At 39.1% G+C, this 17,302-nt stretch overlaps 1 protein-coding gene across 1 annotated transcript in view; it reads left to right on the top strand.

Moving 5' to 3' along the window:
* Positions 1 to 17,302, top strand: part of LOC126108799 (uncharacterized) — a 235,245-nt gene that overhangs the window by 24,880 nt on the left and 193,063 nt on the right. Inside the window, exon 2 of the mRNA XM_049914161.1 lies at positions 10,203 to 10,365. Within this exon, the coding sequence (XP_049770118.1) occupies positions 10,232 to 10,365 (134 nt within the window). The 5' untranslated portion in view covers positions 10,203 to 10,231. The remainder of the gene's footprint in view (positions 1 to 10,202; positions 10,366 to 17,302) is intronic.

Raw genomic sequence — 17,302 nt, forward strand, 5'->3', positions numbered from 1 at the left:
GATCTCCATCCCCTTTCTTTGGAATGTGCCCCAAGTATTTCCTCCCACATTCCCCTCGGATGGTGCCTAGACCACAGATTGCGACCAACCATTCCAGAGTCACAAGGCCTCTGTTGCCTCTATGATCTTCTAGTGTCTATCTTTCAGATAGTATGAGGGAAAAATGACTACATGACTCCATACGAGCCCTAATTCCTCATATCTTATTTTTGTGGTCCTTAACACACAATGTATATTGGAGGCTACAGGATCGTTCAGCAGTCAGCTTCAAGTGCCAGTTCTCTAAATTTTCTCAATAGTGTCCCTCAAAAGAACATTGCCTTCCCTCCAGAGAGTCCCATTTCAGTTCCAAAAGTGTCTTTGTAACACTTGCATGTTGTTTGAACCTATCAGTAACATATACACTACTGGCCATTAAAATTGCAAACACCACGAAGATGACGTGCTACAGATGCGAAATTTAACCAGCAGGAATAGGATGCTGTGATATGTAAATGATTAGCTTTTCAGAGCATTCACACAAGGTTGGCCCCGTGACAACACCTACAGTGCGCTGACATGAGGAAAGTTTCCGACCAATTTCTCATACACAAACAGCAGCGTTGTTGTGATGCCTCGTGTAAGGAGGAGAAATGCGTACCATCACATTTCCGACTTTGATAAAGGTCTGATTGTAGCCTATCGCGATTGGGGTTTATGGTATCATGACATTGCTGGTCGCATTGGTTGAGATCCAATGACTGTTAGCAGAATATGGAATCGGTGGGTTCAGGAGGGTAATACGGAACGCCGTGCTGGATCCCAACGGCCTCGTATCACTAGCAGTCGAGATCACAGGCATCTTATCCGCATGGCTGTAACAGATCGTGCAGCCATGTCTCAATCCCTGAGTCAACAGATGGGGACGTTTGCAAGACGACAAACATCTGCACGAACAGTTCGATGATGTTTGCAGCAGCATGGACTATCAGCTTGGAGACCGTGGCTGCAGTTACCCTTGACGCTACATCACAGACAGGAGTGCCTGCGATGGTGTACTCAATGACGAACCTGGGTACGCGAATGGCAAAACGTAATTTTTTCAGACGACTCCAGGTTCTTTTTACAGCATCATGATGGTCGCATCCGTGTTTGGCGACTTCGCGGTGAACGCACATGGGAATCGTGTATATTCGTCATCGCCATACTGGCGTATCACCCGGCGTGATGGTATGGGTGCCATTGGTTACACGTCTCGTTCATCTCTTGTTCGCACTGACGGCACTTTGAACAGTGGATGTTACATTTCAGATGTGTTACGACCCGTGGCTCTATCCTTCATTCGATCCCTGGGAAACCCTACATTTCAGCAGGATAAAGCACGACCGCATGTTGCAGGTCCTGTACGGGCCTTTCTGGATACAGAAAATGTTCGACTGCCTCCCCTGGCTAGCACATTCTCCAGATCTCACACCAATTGAAAACGTCTGGTCAATGGTGGCCGAGCAACTGGCTCGTCACAATACGCCAATCATTACTCTTGATGAACTGTGGTATCGCGTTGAAGCTGCATGGGCAGCTGTACCTGTACACGCCATCCAAGCTCTGTTTGACTCAATACCCAGGCGTATCAAGGCCGTTATGACAGTCAGAGGTGGTTGTTTTGGGTACTGATTTCTCAGGATCTATGCACCCAAATTGCATGAAAATGTAATCACATGTCAGTTCTAGTATAATATATTGATCCAATGAATACCCATTTATCATCTGCATTTCTTCTTGGTGTAGCAATTTTAATGGTCAGTAGTGTATATTTGTCCAATGAATACCCATTTATCATCTGCATTTCTTCTTGGTGTAGTAATCTTAATGGCCAGTAGTGCACAAGAGCCCACCTCTGAATTGCTTCGATGTCTTCCTTTGATCTGACCTGTACAGATCACAAGACTTGAGCAGTACTCAAGCCTTTGTCACGCTAATGTCCTATATGTGGTCTCCTTTGCAGATAAACCACACTGTCCTAGAATTCTCCAAGTAAACCAAAGTCGACCATTCGTCGGCTTTCCACTCACAAACCTCACATGCTCGTTCCATTTCATACCGCTCACATTATACACACATATTTAAACGATGTCCCCTATACATTCGGATAATTTATAGAAAGAGTGGAAACTGGGATGTGTTATTTACTTTCCTCTTAAAGTGGTACATATTCCCAATTTCTTGCTTTATGTTAGATGGGAGCTTGTTGAAGTCTTCCCACTAGATTACACAATTCCATTTTGAACTATGGATAAAAAGACAAATTCTACATGAAAATTATTTTTGTATCTCGTATTCTAACAGTGGATATTGCAGTGCAGTTGAAAGAGGCTTTTATTATCAGCAACAAAATGTGTTAAAGACCTCTGCAAGATGTACGGATATCTGCTTTACACAATATTCTTAATGCTCGCTTGTGCTGAATAAACTTTTTATTTACTTTGCATACTGTCCCAGGAGATAATTCCGTAGAACAGCAAGTGAAAATATACAAAAGTAGCTTAGCACCCACCACTTTGCTCACATATATTGTATGATCTGCGCATATACTTTTTCGTTTTTCTTTAATCGAATTTCTATGTTGTTCACAGATTGCAACATCTTCTAAGCTTTGTATGCTAATTAAGACCATAGAAGAATGGCCTTTTCTGAATGTACTGTTGACCAAAAAGCAATTCTGGTAGCTAGAGTCAGAGGTCTTTGCTGACCCAGCCTTTTGAGTTCTTGTGGTGACATTTTCATACAAACTTTTATCCCCTAACACATACTTCCATGGAAGTCAAATAAAAACTTTCATAGATGTAGCTTTAAAAATGTTTTAATGTAATGAAAGAGTTTCATAAAAAATTTCATCCTCTACTTCACTCGCTTAGGGGCTGAATTTCCGAAAAACACTGAAACGTGTTTTTTTTTTTTTTAATTTCTAATTGAGAAGCTAAATACAAATTTTCATGGATTTAGATTCAAAAATACTTCTGTAATGAAATATTTCCATAAAAATTTTCTTCCCCCACTTTACCCCCATAAGGGTTGAATTTGCAAAAAACACTGAAACATTTATTTTTTATTTTGATCCAAGAAGCCAAATACAGATTTTCTTAGATTTAGCTTTAAAAATGCTTTCATAATGAAATATTTTCATAAAAATTTTCATCTCCAGAAACACTGAGACCCATATGTTTTATTTCCAGCTGAGAAGACAAATACGAATTTTCAATGATGTAGCTTTAAAAATGCTTTAGTAGTTCTTTGATAATGATTTATTAAAAAATTTTTTTTTGTTCTTCCATTATTTTACCCCCTTTGTGGTTGAATTTCCAAAAATGCTGAAGCACATATTTTTATTTTTGACTGCGAAACCAAATACCAATTCCTGTAGTTCTAGTTTCAAAGTTGCCTTAGTAATGACAGATTTTCAAAAAGTATTTCATGCTCTATTTCACCCCCTTAGGGGTGGAATTTTGAACAACCCTGTACTAAATAATGCCTATAGTAAAATTTCAAGGTTTCCATCCATATTGGTTTATGCTGGGTGATGATGGGTCAGTGAATCGCCCGCTTAGGGATGAATTTCCAGAAACACTGAAACACTTGCTTTTTTTATTTCAAACTGAGAAGTCAAATACCAGTATTCATAAATGTAGCTTTAAAAATGCTTTAGTAGTTCTTTAACAATGATTTTTTTTTTTAAAAATACTTTCACTTGTTGTTTCATCCCCAAGAGGGTTAAATTTCCAAAAATGCTGAAACATATTTCATTATTTCAGATGAGAAACCAAATATCAATTTTCGTATTTCTAGCTTCAAAATTGCATTAATAACAAGATATTTTTCAAAAACCTTTTATCTGCATTTTACCCTATTAGGGGTGGAATTTAAAAAAAAAATGCCTTCTTAAATGAGGTGTACAGTATAAGATCAACACTGTCTCCAAATTTCAAGTTTCTACCCTTTGCGGTTTGGGCTGGACGGTGATGAGTCAAATGGTCAATACGTTGTCTTTTATATAAAAGAGATAAGAGTACTCTCCTGTCTTTAGGTAAACACATTGGGAAATGCTTATAATGGAGTAACATCCTGAATTGAGCTTCATGGTTAGTTTATCCATGTGTTGACTCCATTTTAATCTGTTATTCAGTGGGGCCCCGAGGAAATTCAGACTCTGCACGTCATTCAGTATATGACCATTAATATCTGCTTCTGGTACCTACAGGTCAATATTACTGGTTTGAAATAAAACAATATGAGTCTTTGTGAGACTTAGACTTGACCCTTGAACTCGAAAGGTGACTTTTCTGTAAAATATACTACAAAGTGTGGTCAATGGGACTCCTATGTTTAAACTGAAATTTAAGTTGTAAATCACTTGAAAATTTTAACTGAAGTTGTATAACATTTATTTTCACAATTATTTAAGTGTTTTTCAATACTCCTGGTAGATTTTATTGCGCTAAATAAAGCCCACAGTATTTTGCTTTGTATCACACAAAATCACGTACTTTTGTATAGATATTTAAATAGTACACAACAACAAACTATCGAGAACTGAATTTTACATTCTGAAAAAAAATTATATAATATCTCTATAGCCAGTAAATTTTCACTCAGAACTAAATTCTAGGGTTTGTTGCTCAATGCTGGGATCTACATTTTTCTTTACCACCACTCATAACACATTTGATTTTTAACTATCACTATAAATTCTTTTTCGAGAAACAGAAAGGCGTCTCTCATCACTAACCTGAAGTTCTTCTGAATGATCCTCTTGTTTGTTAGCAGAATTGGGTATTGCAAAATCGTCGTCTTTTTTACCTTTTTCTTAATCTATACCACTGACATCTTCCTCTAACCGCCACCTAACAATTTCATCAAGCTTAATATCATTAAAGTATACACATTCCTGTGACCACATTTCATACTATACTGCAGAAAACAGGTGTTTAGTTCACAAGGCGCAGTTTAGGAGACACTGACGCATGTCGACATATGGCAACAACAAAAAAATAAGACTGTAATGCAATTGATAGTTCATATTGTATATTTGGCAGTTTAAGGAGGGTGGAGTGTGTATTGAAACATTCCACCAGAACTGACCTCGGAGCGTGAGTTCGAAAACTCTCGTGCGGTCTGAGAGACCACACCTTGTGAGTTACGGGTTAAAATGTTAGCTGTGTACCAAATGTAGGCCTGTTTGGTTATCATGTGAGCTGTGTCTGCTGAGATTCAGCTTGGACCCTTGATTAGTATTCTTATGTCATCAGTAGAGATTGCAGGTTTTGAACGGCACTTTAAAGTCAAGCAAAAGTATGGTACATCAGCTCAGCAATTGCATTTCACCAAGGCAAACAGAATATCAGAATCTGCTGGTCACTTTAATCATGTTGTGGTAATTGTACATTACTGAAGTGAATGAACCAGCCCATTTAAAAAGTGCACATACTTAGGTACCTTTCCCATCAGTCCTGATTTTGGTTGTACAAATCATTCCACTCAAATGACCTCCTGAGTGTTCATACTTGTTCTCTTCTCTATGGTATTTGTTTTTCAATGTTATTTATCATTTTGAAGGAGATATTTATATCATTGTTTCAAAAAAATCTTCAATTTTGTCAGACATCCTACCTATGTATGTCCTGGCGGTAAACTTTATTTTCTCTGTGGATCTGGAGTGTATTAACTGTTGCACCTTTTTATAATTTTGTTGTATTTGGAGTCAACTATTTTTGGATCATATTTATTGTTAAGGCCAACAGCTGGTAGAGTGCAGAGTTTTTCATTATCTCTGACTTCTTGTTAGATACAATAGCTCTTTAAGCTCAGTGACCTATAGACAAGGAGTTATTTCTTCCACCTCCATGGTGACTTCAGATTGCATGAAGACATATTACAGCAGTGCTAAAAGAGTGAATTTCTGCTCGTGTATCTTCTCTTTGTGCTCCTACTGAAAAGCTTCCAAGCTCTCAAGAATCTGCATCAGTATCTATATTCTGTGGTAAAGTGGATAAAGGAGGGTACTTCTGACAGTACGGACTTGGGGCTTTTTCCTGTTCCACTCATGTATGGACTGTGGAAAAAACAAGTGCTTCAAAGCCACAAGCATACGAGGGGGGACCCAAAAATAACCGGAATTTCTTTTTAGAAAGCATATACTTTATTGTTTTCAAATACAACCTTAATCTCCTTCGAAGTACTCTCCATTAGCATTAATTCACTTGTCCAAATGTTCATTCCAGTGTTCAATGCATCTTTGTCCTCTTTGATACCTGCTAGCACTTTCATGACATTGCATTTTACGTCTTCCACATCCGTAAAACGCTTCCCTCTCAAGTCTCTTTTCATCCTCAGGAATAGTAAGAAGTCTGAGGGTGCTAAATCTGGCGAATAGGGCACGTGGGACAAGGTAGTCATCTTCGTCGAGGCCAAAAACTGGCGAACGCTGAGAGCCGAGTGCGAGGGAGCGTTGTCGTGGTGCAGGAACCACACGCCAGAATCCCACAAAGCCAGGCGTTTTCGCAACAAACTTGTGCGAAGCCATTTCATAACCTCCAAGTGGCATTTTTGGTTTACTGTCTGGTTTTCAGGGACAAATTCAGAGTGTACGATCCCTTTGATGTCAAAAAAACAGATCAACATCGTTTTCACATTCAATTTCACTTGTCGAGCTCTTTTTGGTCGAGGTGAGCCAGGTGACTTCCATTGTGATGACTGCTGTTTACTTTCTGGATCATACCCATAGCACCATGACTCATCACCTGTAATGATTTTGTTGAAAAAATGTGGATCATATTTGAACGTGTCCTTTATTTCGAGACAGGCTCAAACCCGACGATTCCTTTGATCTCCAGTAAGAAGCTTTGGCACGAATTTTGCTGTCACTCTTCACATCCCCAAATCGATGGTCAAGATGTGCTGAATTGAGCTCCAGGACAACTTCTCGAGTTGGTCGATTGTCCTGTGTTGATCTTCACTGATGAGATCACGGATTTTGTTGATGTTGTCTTCGCTTCGAGCAGTTGAGGGTCGACCGGAATGGGGCTGATCTTCAACCACCATTTCTCCCTTTTTAAACTGAGAAAACCATTTATACACTTGCGTTTTACTAAGAGCACGGTCTTTGTAGGCTGTCTGAATCATCGCAACAGTTTCGGCTTTGTTCTTGCCGAGCAAGAAATGAAACTTCATTGCTGCACGTTGTTCATAAGAACTAGCCATTTCCTCGTGTCACGTCTGCACTGTATGCACACTCAAAGAACTGCCAAAGAAACCACAATTCTCACTGTTGTGTGATGCCGCGTGGCAGAATGACTCAGTAGAGCTCCTGCTACAACCCTCTGGTGGCGCAACCTGCTACTACAAGTATACGATGTGCAGCATTATGATTCCGGTTACTTCTGGGTCCCCCCTCATACTGTAATTAATCTAATCTTGTTCTCACAATCCCTATGGGAGCAATATGTAGTAGATTCACCATTTATAGCTGGTTCATGGAAGTTACTAAGCACACTTCCACACTATCTTTTGCATCTACATTCATGTGTCTGTCAGTTCACATTTTTCACCATTCTGGTGATGGTCTCTTGTGGGTCAAACAAACCTGTGACTATTTGTGCTGCCATTCTTTGTATTGTTAATATTGCTGTTTACTGATATTTGATAGGGGCCCCATGCACTTGAGTAACATTCTAAGACGGGACACACAGGCAATTTGTAAACACTCTATTTCATAGAATGTCTGCGTTTTCCCCGTAACCTTCCAATAAGCCAAAGTCTGGCAGCTGCCTTACCTACGACTGAGCTTATGTGAGTGTTCCACGTTAGGTCTCTATGAACTGTTACACTCAGGTGCTTGTATGAGTTGCTGATCTGCAGTTGTGACTCACTGATATTATAGTCAAAGGATACTATATTTTTCACATTATTTAGTGCAGAATTTGACATTTCTGAGATTTAAAGCAAGTTGCCAATGTTTGCACCATTTTGAAATCCTGTCAATATCTGGATGAGTATTTGTGGAGCTTTCATGAGACAGCAGTTCCTTATAGATAATTGTATTGTGTGTGAAAAATCTGAGGTTACTATTAATATTGTCTGCAGGGGCAATAATATACAACACAAACAGCAAGGGACCCAACACATTTCCATGGGGCACACCTGAAGGTCATCAGTCTTATGAATGGTTTGATGTGGCCCACTACCATGAATTCCTCTCCTGTGCTAATCTCTTCATCTCAGAGTATCACTTGCAACCTTTATCCTCAATTGCTGAATGTATTCCAATCTCTGTCTTCCTCTACAGTTTTTGCCCTCTACAGCTCCCTCTGGTACCATGGAAGTCATTCCCTCATGTCTTAACAGATGTCCTATCATCCTGTCCCTTCTCCTTGCCAGTGTTTTCCACATATTCCTTTCCTCTCCGATTTGCAGAACCTCCTCATTCCTTACCTTATCAGTCCACCTAATTTTCAACATTCATCTGTAGCACCACATCTAAAATGCTTCGATTCTCTTCTGTTCCGGTTTTCCCACAGTCCATGTTTCACTACCATACAATGCTATACTCCAGATGTACCTTCTCACAAATTTCTTCCTCAAATTAAGGCCGATTATTTGATATTAGTAGACTTCTCATGGCCAGGAATGCCCTTTTTTACCCTTGCTAGTCTGCTTTTGATGTCCTCCTTTCTCCGTCCGTCACTCGTTATTTTACTGCCTAAGTAGCAGAATTCCTTAACTTCATCTACTTTGTGACCACTGATCCTGATATTAAGTTTCTCACTGTTTTCATTTCTACTACTTCTCATTGCCTTCGTCTTTCTTCAATTTACTCTCAATCCATACTCTGTACTCATTAGACTGTTCATACCATTCAGCAGATCAAGTAATTCTTTTTCACTTTCACTCGGGATAGCAATGTCATCAGCAAATCGTATCGTTGATATCCTTTTACCTTGAATTTTAATTCCACTCCTGAACCTTTCTTTTATTTCCATCATTGCTTCCTCGATGTACAGATTGGACAACATCAAACACCCTTTTCAATACAAGCACTTCGTTCTTGGTCAGCCACTCTTATTATTCCCTCTTGACTGTTGTACATATTGTGTATGACCTGTCTCTCCCTGTAGCTTACCACTATTTTTCTCAGAATTTCAAACATCTGGCACCATTTTACGTTTTCAAACACTTTTTCCAGGTCAACAAATCCTACGAATGTTTCTTGATTTTTTTTTTTTTTTTATTTTTTTTTTGTTTTGCTTCCATTATTAACTGTAATGCCAGAATTGCCTTTCTTGTGCTTTTACCTTTCTTAAAGCCAAACTGACCATCATCTAGTGCATCCTCAATTTTCTTTTCCATTTTTCTGTATTATTCTTGTCAGAAACTTGGATGATGAGCTTTTAAGCTGATTGTGCGATAATTCTCACACTTGTCAGCTCTTGCTGTCTTCGGAATTGTGTGGATGAGGTTTATCTAAATGTCAGATGGTATGTCGCCATACTCATACATTCTACACACCAACGTGAATAGTCATTTTGTTGCCACTTCCCCCAATTAGAAATTCTGATGGAATGTTATCTATCCCTTCTGCCTTATTTGATCTTAAGTCCTCCAAAGCTCTTTTAAATTCTGATTCTAATACCGGGTCCCCTATCTCTTCTAAATCGACTCCTGTTTCTTCTTCTATCACATCAGATAAATCTTTCCCCTCATAGAGGCTTTCAATGTATACTTTCCACCTATCCACTCTCTCATCTGCATTTAACAGCGGAATTCCCTTTGCACTCTTAATGTTATCACCCTTGCTTTTAATGTCACAGAAGTTTGTTTTGACTTTCCTGTGTGCTGAGTCAGTCCTTCGACAGTTGTAATTTTCTTAAGAAACGTGGTACTGACTTAAATGCTCTTTAGAGATCAAGAAATACTGTATCCATCTGACTGCATCATTGCGCACACACACACACACACACAGTGGTGACCGGATCCAGAAAGCTCAGTGTCAATTGAGAGAGTGGTACACGATACAGAAAAGGAAAGACATTTGTGTGAATATATTGAAATATTACTAGTATAAATACATTAAAATAATTAATTGTCACTCAGCTGTATAAGACAGCAGTGTTATTGTCAATATTTGTAATCACAGTCTGGAAGCACCAACAAGTCTCTCTTGTCTTTTGCAGAAACACCAGAGCACGAGATCCTGCTAGAAATGCTGCCCCCGACTTACGTTCCGGGTTTCCACGATGAGGCAGCCGTGAGGGCGATGCGCTATAATGACCTCGGCACAACAGGTCTCAAGGTGTCCCATCTGGGATTTGGCGGCGCCGCACTGGGGTGTTTTGGGTGAGTGGCGCTGGTGAAATGTGATTTTTTGTGTAGGCGATATGACATAATTTGCAGTGAAACCTTTTTGTATTACTAACACAAAACTCTACAAAAGAATATAATTCTGTTCTTCAGTGTTTGAAATCGTCATTTATGAATTAACTCATTCACTCATTATGTTTTGTCAATCCCACCATAAAGGATAGCCTTTGGGGATATGGATCAAGTCAACAAATTCACTGCAGGCTTAAAGATGAGCTATTAACCTACAAGGCAGAAACTTCTAAAGGGCTCCATACGTAAGCAACAGATCGCAGCGATCTATCACGTGGACATCAGATCGCTTTGTAGATCACACGTGTGGGCCCAATTGCAGTGATCGGTTGCTCGTTTGAGGACCCTTAAGTTGTGTGTTGTATGAGATGAAATATTACTCGAGAAAAATTTTGCTGTTTTTATCCTGTACCTGAAATACTGTCAGCTTGTTTAACACATATAAGCATCAGCTGACTTGGGTTCTTTGATAAATGTGTAAGCATCATAAGCATTATTTCAGACTATCTACATACTCCTCTGATTTATCGCCAATGAAAAGAAACAATTGAAACAACAAGCAAATGTGCATATTTTGCAAAGCAGAAAAATGTGGCAATGAGAACATTGAAACAATGGTAAAACATCAATGCAAAATATAATCTGACATTATTCATATAAAAAATAGCTCTCTTCGGAAATATTAACAACATCCACTGTAAAACAAAAACCTCAGTAAACATGTGTTATCATACAGCAGTTCAAACAGTATCAAGAACTGTTCAGACTCTCGTAGTATTACATGGGGTGTCAGAACACACCCTGTCTGGCTCACTTTTTACACCTCTGCCTCATGATTTGCCTTTTCCTTTCAGTTGGTTCCTGCTTTTGCACAATGTGTGTTTTATTATGAGGTCTGCTTTGCACACCTCTTTGAATTTCCATTGGAGGAAGTAGTACATTTATTATTTTTATTTTATAATTCTACAGTATTATTTTACTCCCCAAATATTTGTTGTAAAAATAATATGAATTGAAAAGTAGCATGTCAATTAAGTGTAAGATTAGTTTTTCAGGCCAGCAGATGGTCTGCTGTCCATGTAAATAACATGAGTGTCTGATCCTGCCAGTCAGTCCCAGATACATTTGCACTGTATTTGACAATTGGCAGTAGGTTTGAGATTGCTTGCTGGTATGAATTGGTCACTTGTGCCATTGTGTTCTGAAATTCTATGAAATTTTCTGATCATCACATCTTCCAAATAGCAAGCCTTTGTGTTTCCTTTACTCATTTCTACAGATACTACTTCCTCGAGAGTGTTCCTCCTATAATGTCCCAGTACTGCATGTTTCCAGATTCAGTAAGGTTTTAGCTAAAGCAAAGCTATTGTAGTAATTGTCCGTGTAAATACGATGGCCACCGTGCAGTTTCTCCAACAACAAATGCAAAATGATCTTTTCAGCATGAGACTTTCCCCTCATCTCATCAAGCACTCCTGTGTACATAGTGCAGTTATTTACAAAATGATCCAGATTGCTTAGCATTTACATTTTTATGTCATATTTATGCCTTTCATTTTGTGTATATATTGTCTAAAAGACAATCTCTCCCTCCAAAGAATCATCGATTCATCTAAAGATAGGTCTTTCCCTGGGTAATATACTTGACACATTTTATTGTTGAAATAGTTTAGTGGGTGGTCATATTTTAATATAATCAGTCATTCAGTTTTGAGCGTCCTGTCCGTGGATTTGTAGCAAAATGTAATAAGTATAAGATGATCATATATCTGTCTCTGCTCATGATCATCACTATTCCTTTATTTTGAAACCAAGGATCTTTCTTCCAGTATTTGTGTAATTGAGAGGTTTTCTTGTAATCCATATGTAATGAAATACCTAAAAAGACAAGTAGTTTCGTACACTAACAGGTTTCCAACTATGAATCCTAGACCTGTCCTTTGTGTTGTCACTGAGAAATACATTCACAACATTGTCATTTGTTTCATCAACTATATGCTGAAGGATGGTTTCTGTAAGCAATAGCCTAAAAAATCCACGGGTCCATTGCTAGTCGGATGACATGGTAAACATTGCCTGTTTTGTAAATGGATGATATTGCATGTTGTGTACTTCATCATCTGCCAGTGTGGATTCTTCACCATCTATATTTTCGTCGTCACCACCACCACCACCACCACCACCACCACCATCATCATCATCATCCATATGTTCTGAACCCACACTCTTACAAAATGCATTTGAATGCTCTGTCTCCACATTATCATCACTAAGGTAGGTTTCTGTATCCTTGAGATTCGAACTATCTTTTGTGGCGGCGTTCGTAGCGACAAACACTTCGCTGTAGAAACGGCTTACGAAGTCACCGCCACACTTTTAATAGCGGGCCGACCGGTCCGCTGGAACAGTGAACAGAAAGATGAAAACCCAAACACTCTGATTAAATAAAAGTCGGTACTTATCTTTATTAACGAAGATACAGAAACACAGTAGTGAACTCCGTGTCTACAGAAATCCGTCTAGTTCGAGTCGGAGCGGCTAGGTCAGCGTCGGCTGACGACAAACAACAACTCTGCTGCGATGAACACACAACTGACTAGCAAGTACACAAATCGGTGGCGAGTATACAACTGAGCGGCGAATACAGAACTGACCTAGCGCTCGCGACTCCAGTGCTTAAGAAGCCAGAAGCCAGCGGTGGCGCGCGCAGACTTGCGGCGATTTCCTGTATCGCTGGCGCTGCTTATGCGGACGGCGTCCGGACTTTGATGCTGCCAACCTTTTGGCAGCGGGCTCGGTTGGCATTACTGGCTAGGATATAACACTATCCTCCTCCAATTTCTTATCTTCAAATTCAAAATTGCTGTCTTGTAACATGTTCAGTACCTGATCGGCAGTGGATTTTTCATTCTTCCTACACTTTTTAGCTTTAGAAGGTCCCAGTGTCCATTGGTTGCCTGCCATTTCAAACAAGCTATCTCACAGACAATTAAGCACATTAAAAATAAATAAAATAAAATTTTTAAAAAATGTAGGCAGAAAATTGTTCCCAGAAACTTCATTGCTTGTACGAAAACGTGGTCACAGCTGCAAAACTAAAGTGAATATTAACAACTGTTAACACACACACACACACACACATACAAACACACACACACACACACACACACACCTATAATCAACTGCTGCACTGACTAGTTGGTGGTGGAAATGCTCATAACCATTAGCAGCAATAGACTAGTGGCTTTTATTGATGCTTGTAAGTGTGAGCGACAGTGAACGTGTTAACAGGCAGGACCAACCACTGCTGGCTACTTCTATAAAGTGACTAGCAACAAATTGTGACTAGTACTAATCTACTTAAACTTATAATTATAGTAATTCTCGATTAATTACATATTTATGTTAGGAGAAAAACAGCTACCTTGAATAAAACAATTGCTTCTCATCCTATACTACTCTGCTGGTCTCATTATTCAACACATCAAACAAAGCATTTTAACTTTATACAGATCACTATTAGCAGTCTATATACTGGAAAAATCAGGGTCTATCTGGTACAAACATTAGAGTTACATTCCTAAGCTCATGTGTTGAACAAGTAATGGCTAATAAGGTATGTTTTTACTTTGTTTTTAAGTATTAAGGGATTTTTGATTTTCTGCCTAATGTCCACTGGCAACCTGTTAGACTTTTGCACATGAATATAAGTTTCCATTCCCAACCCTAGAGAGGGTTCATACTCTGTATAGAAATTATTTCTATTTCTACATTTGTGATTTTTTTGTTTGTGGTTGTGAACCATTGAATTCATTCTAAATTCACTCTTTTTTTCTAAACACAAATACCCGTAGGCAGTATATTTACTGGGCTGTAAGTGTAAGAATCCCTAGGTAACTATACAGGAATTCTGCTGATTGTCAGAGTATCAAATTCATGTCTTTTTCGTGACTCTTCCATTATCTCTTTGTCAGATTCACCACCCCAAAAATGTACATAATACTACAATGACAAAAACATTTTTGTAATGAACTTGGAAGCTGGCTGAAGTGAAAGATAAATGTAAAATTCCTATGTCACTTAAACTGTAAGCCAATACGAATAATGGAACTATATATGACTTGTGACAATATTATGAAAAGGCTAATGGAAACTCCAGGTACGAATTTCAACAATGTAGGAAAAGACAGATTGCTACTTGTCATGAAGAAGACACATTAAGTTGCAGACATGCACAATTAAAAGATACAAAAAGCATTCGGTCACAGTCTTTGTCAGTAAACAAGAGCCACACACCATTCATACACACAGGCAAGCACACCTCATGCACACAAGACTGCCAACTGCAGCCTCTCAGCCAAATATATGAGTGAAGGTGTTGTGTGGCAATGGGTCTGATTTTTTAAAAAAGTGATAGAACATTCTAATGAAGAGAGGCGTTGTGAGCCTTCTGCTGTGAGTAATGATCTTGTCAAGAAAATTGATGAAACAGTTTGTGAAAATTGAAGATTCACAATCTCTGAACTTTTTGAACAATTCCTGCAAATTTCTCTTACAGCTTTGTATGAGGTTGTCACCGATAACTTAGCCTACCGAAAAAACTGTGCTCAGTGGGTACTGAAACTTCTCACAGATGTCCACAAAACCAAATGAATGGTCTCTGCCTTAGACTAACTATCATGCTACGATGGAGAAGGAGTAGGTTTTTCTTGAAGAGAATTCTGACAATTGGGTGTTGTTTGTTCTTTTGGTCTTCAGTCCTGAGACTGGTTTGATGCAGCTCTCCATGCTACTCTATCCTGTGCAAGCTTCTTCATATCCCAGTACCTACTGCAGCCTACATCCATCTGAATCTGCTTAGTATATTCATCTCTTGGTCTCCCTCTACGATTTTTACCCTCCATGCTGCCCTCCAATACTAAACTGATGATTCCTTGATGCCTCAGAACATGTCCTACCAACCAACCCCTTCTTCTAGTCAAGTTGTGCCACAAACTCCTCTTCTCCCCAATTCTGTTCAGTACCTCCTCATTATTTATGTGATCTACCCATCTAATCTTCAGCGTTCCTCTGTAGCACACTTTTCGAAAGCTTCTATTCTGTTCTTGTCTAAACTATTTATTGTCCACGTTTCCCTTCCATACATGGCTACACTCCATACAAATACTTTCAGAAATGACTTCCTGACACTTAAGTCTATAGTTGATGTTAACAAATTTCTCTTCTTCAGAAACGCTTTCCTTGCCATTGCCAGTCTACATTTTATATCCTCTCAACTTCGACCATCATCAGTTATTTTGCTCCCCAAATAGCAAAACTCCTTTACTACTTTAAGTGTCTCATTTCCTAATCTAATTCCCTCAGCATCACCCGACTTAATTCGACTACATTCCATTATCCTTGTTTTGCTTTTGTTGATGTTCATCTTTTACCCTCCTTTCAAGACACTGTCCATTCCGTTCAACTGCTGTTCCAAGTCCTTAGCTGTTTCTGACAGAATTACAATGTCATCAGTGAACCTCAAAGTTTTTATTTCTTCTCCATGGATTTTAATACCTACTCCGAACTTTTCTTTTGTTTCCTTCACTGCATGCTCAATATACAGATTGAATAACATCAGGGAGAGGCTACAACCCTGTCTCACTCCCTTCCCAACCACTGCTTCCCTTCCATGTCCCTCGACTCATATAACTGCCATCTGGTTTCTGTACAAATTGTAATTAGCCTTTCGCTCCCTGCATTTTACCCCTGCCACCTTCAGAATTTGAAAGAGAATATTCCAGTCAACATTGTCAAAAGCTTTCTCTAAGTCTACAAATGCTAGAAATGTAGGTTTGCCTTTCCTTAATCTTTCTTCTAAGGTAAGTCGTAGGGTCAGTATTGCCTCACGTGTTCCAACATTTTTACGGAATCCAAGCTGATCTCTCCCAAGGTCAGCTTCTACCAGTTTTTCCATTCATCTGTAAAGAATTTGCGTTAGTATTTTGCAGCTGTGCTCTGTCAAACTCTTCACACAGTATCATATCTCCCATTTCATCTTCATCTACATCCTCTTCCATTTCCATGATATTGTCCTCAAGAACATCACCCCTGTATAGACCCTCTATATACTCCTTCCACCTTTCTGCTTTCCCTTCTTTGCTTAGAACTGGGTTTCCATCTGAGCTCTTGATACTCATGTAAGTGGTTCTCTTTTCTCCAAAGGTCTCTTTAATTTTCCTGTTGGCAGTATCTCTCTTACCCCTCGTGAGATAAGCCTCTACATCCTTACATTTGTCCTCTAGCCGTCCCTGCTTAGCCATTTTGCACTTCCTGTCGATCTCATTTTTGAGATGTTTGTATTCCTTTTTGCCTGCTTCACACAATTGGGTGGCAAATGTAAATGCCAAAACTTAACAACGGTCAGTCGCTTGGAGCCATACCAATTCGCCAAGCAGGTCAAACAGAGCCTGCCAAACTTTGTCATTGAGGAAGGTTATGACTATGGCTATGGGACACTGAGGGAATTTTGCTGGTTGAATTTATGGATTGTGAAATGATGATCACATCTGATGTGTACTGTGAAACTTTGAAGAAACTTAGGCTTGCCACTCAAAAGAAACATCACAGTATGCTGACGCCTGGTGTTTTGCATGTACATAACTAAGCGTGTCGTCACAATGCCCGAAACACTCTTGAGATTTTAAAGCAATTCAAATGGGACAATTTTAGTCATTCCCCATACAGTCCAGACTTGATACCAAGGGATTTTTATCTCTTCACTCATATGAGGAAGTGGTTTGCATCACAGCACAACAATGAACTCCAAAATGCTGTGAAAGACTGGTTACTCACTCATGCAGGAGATTTTGTGGAAAAGGAATTTGTAAATTAGTGAAATCCCATGACAAATACTAACCCA

This window comes from Schistocerca cancellata, chromosome 11 (assembly GCF_023864275.1).
Source record: "Schistocerca cancellata isolate TAMUIC-IGC-003103 chromosome 11, iqSchCanc2.1, whole genome shotgun sequence".
Lineage (NCBI taxonomy): Eukaryota > Metazoa > Arthropoda > Insecta > Orthoptera > Acrididae > Schistocerca > Schistocerca cancellata.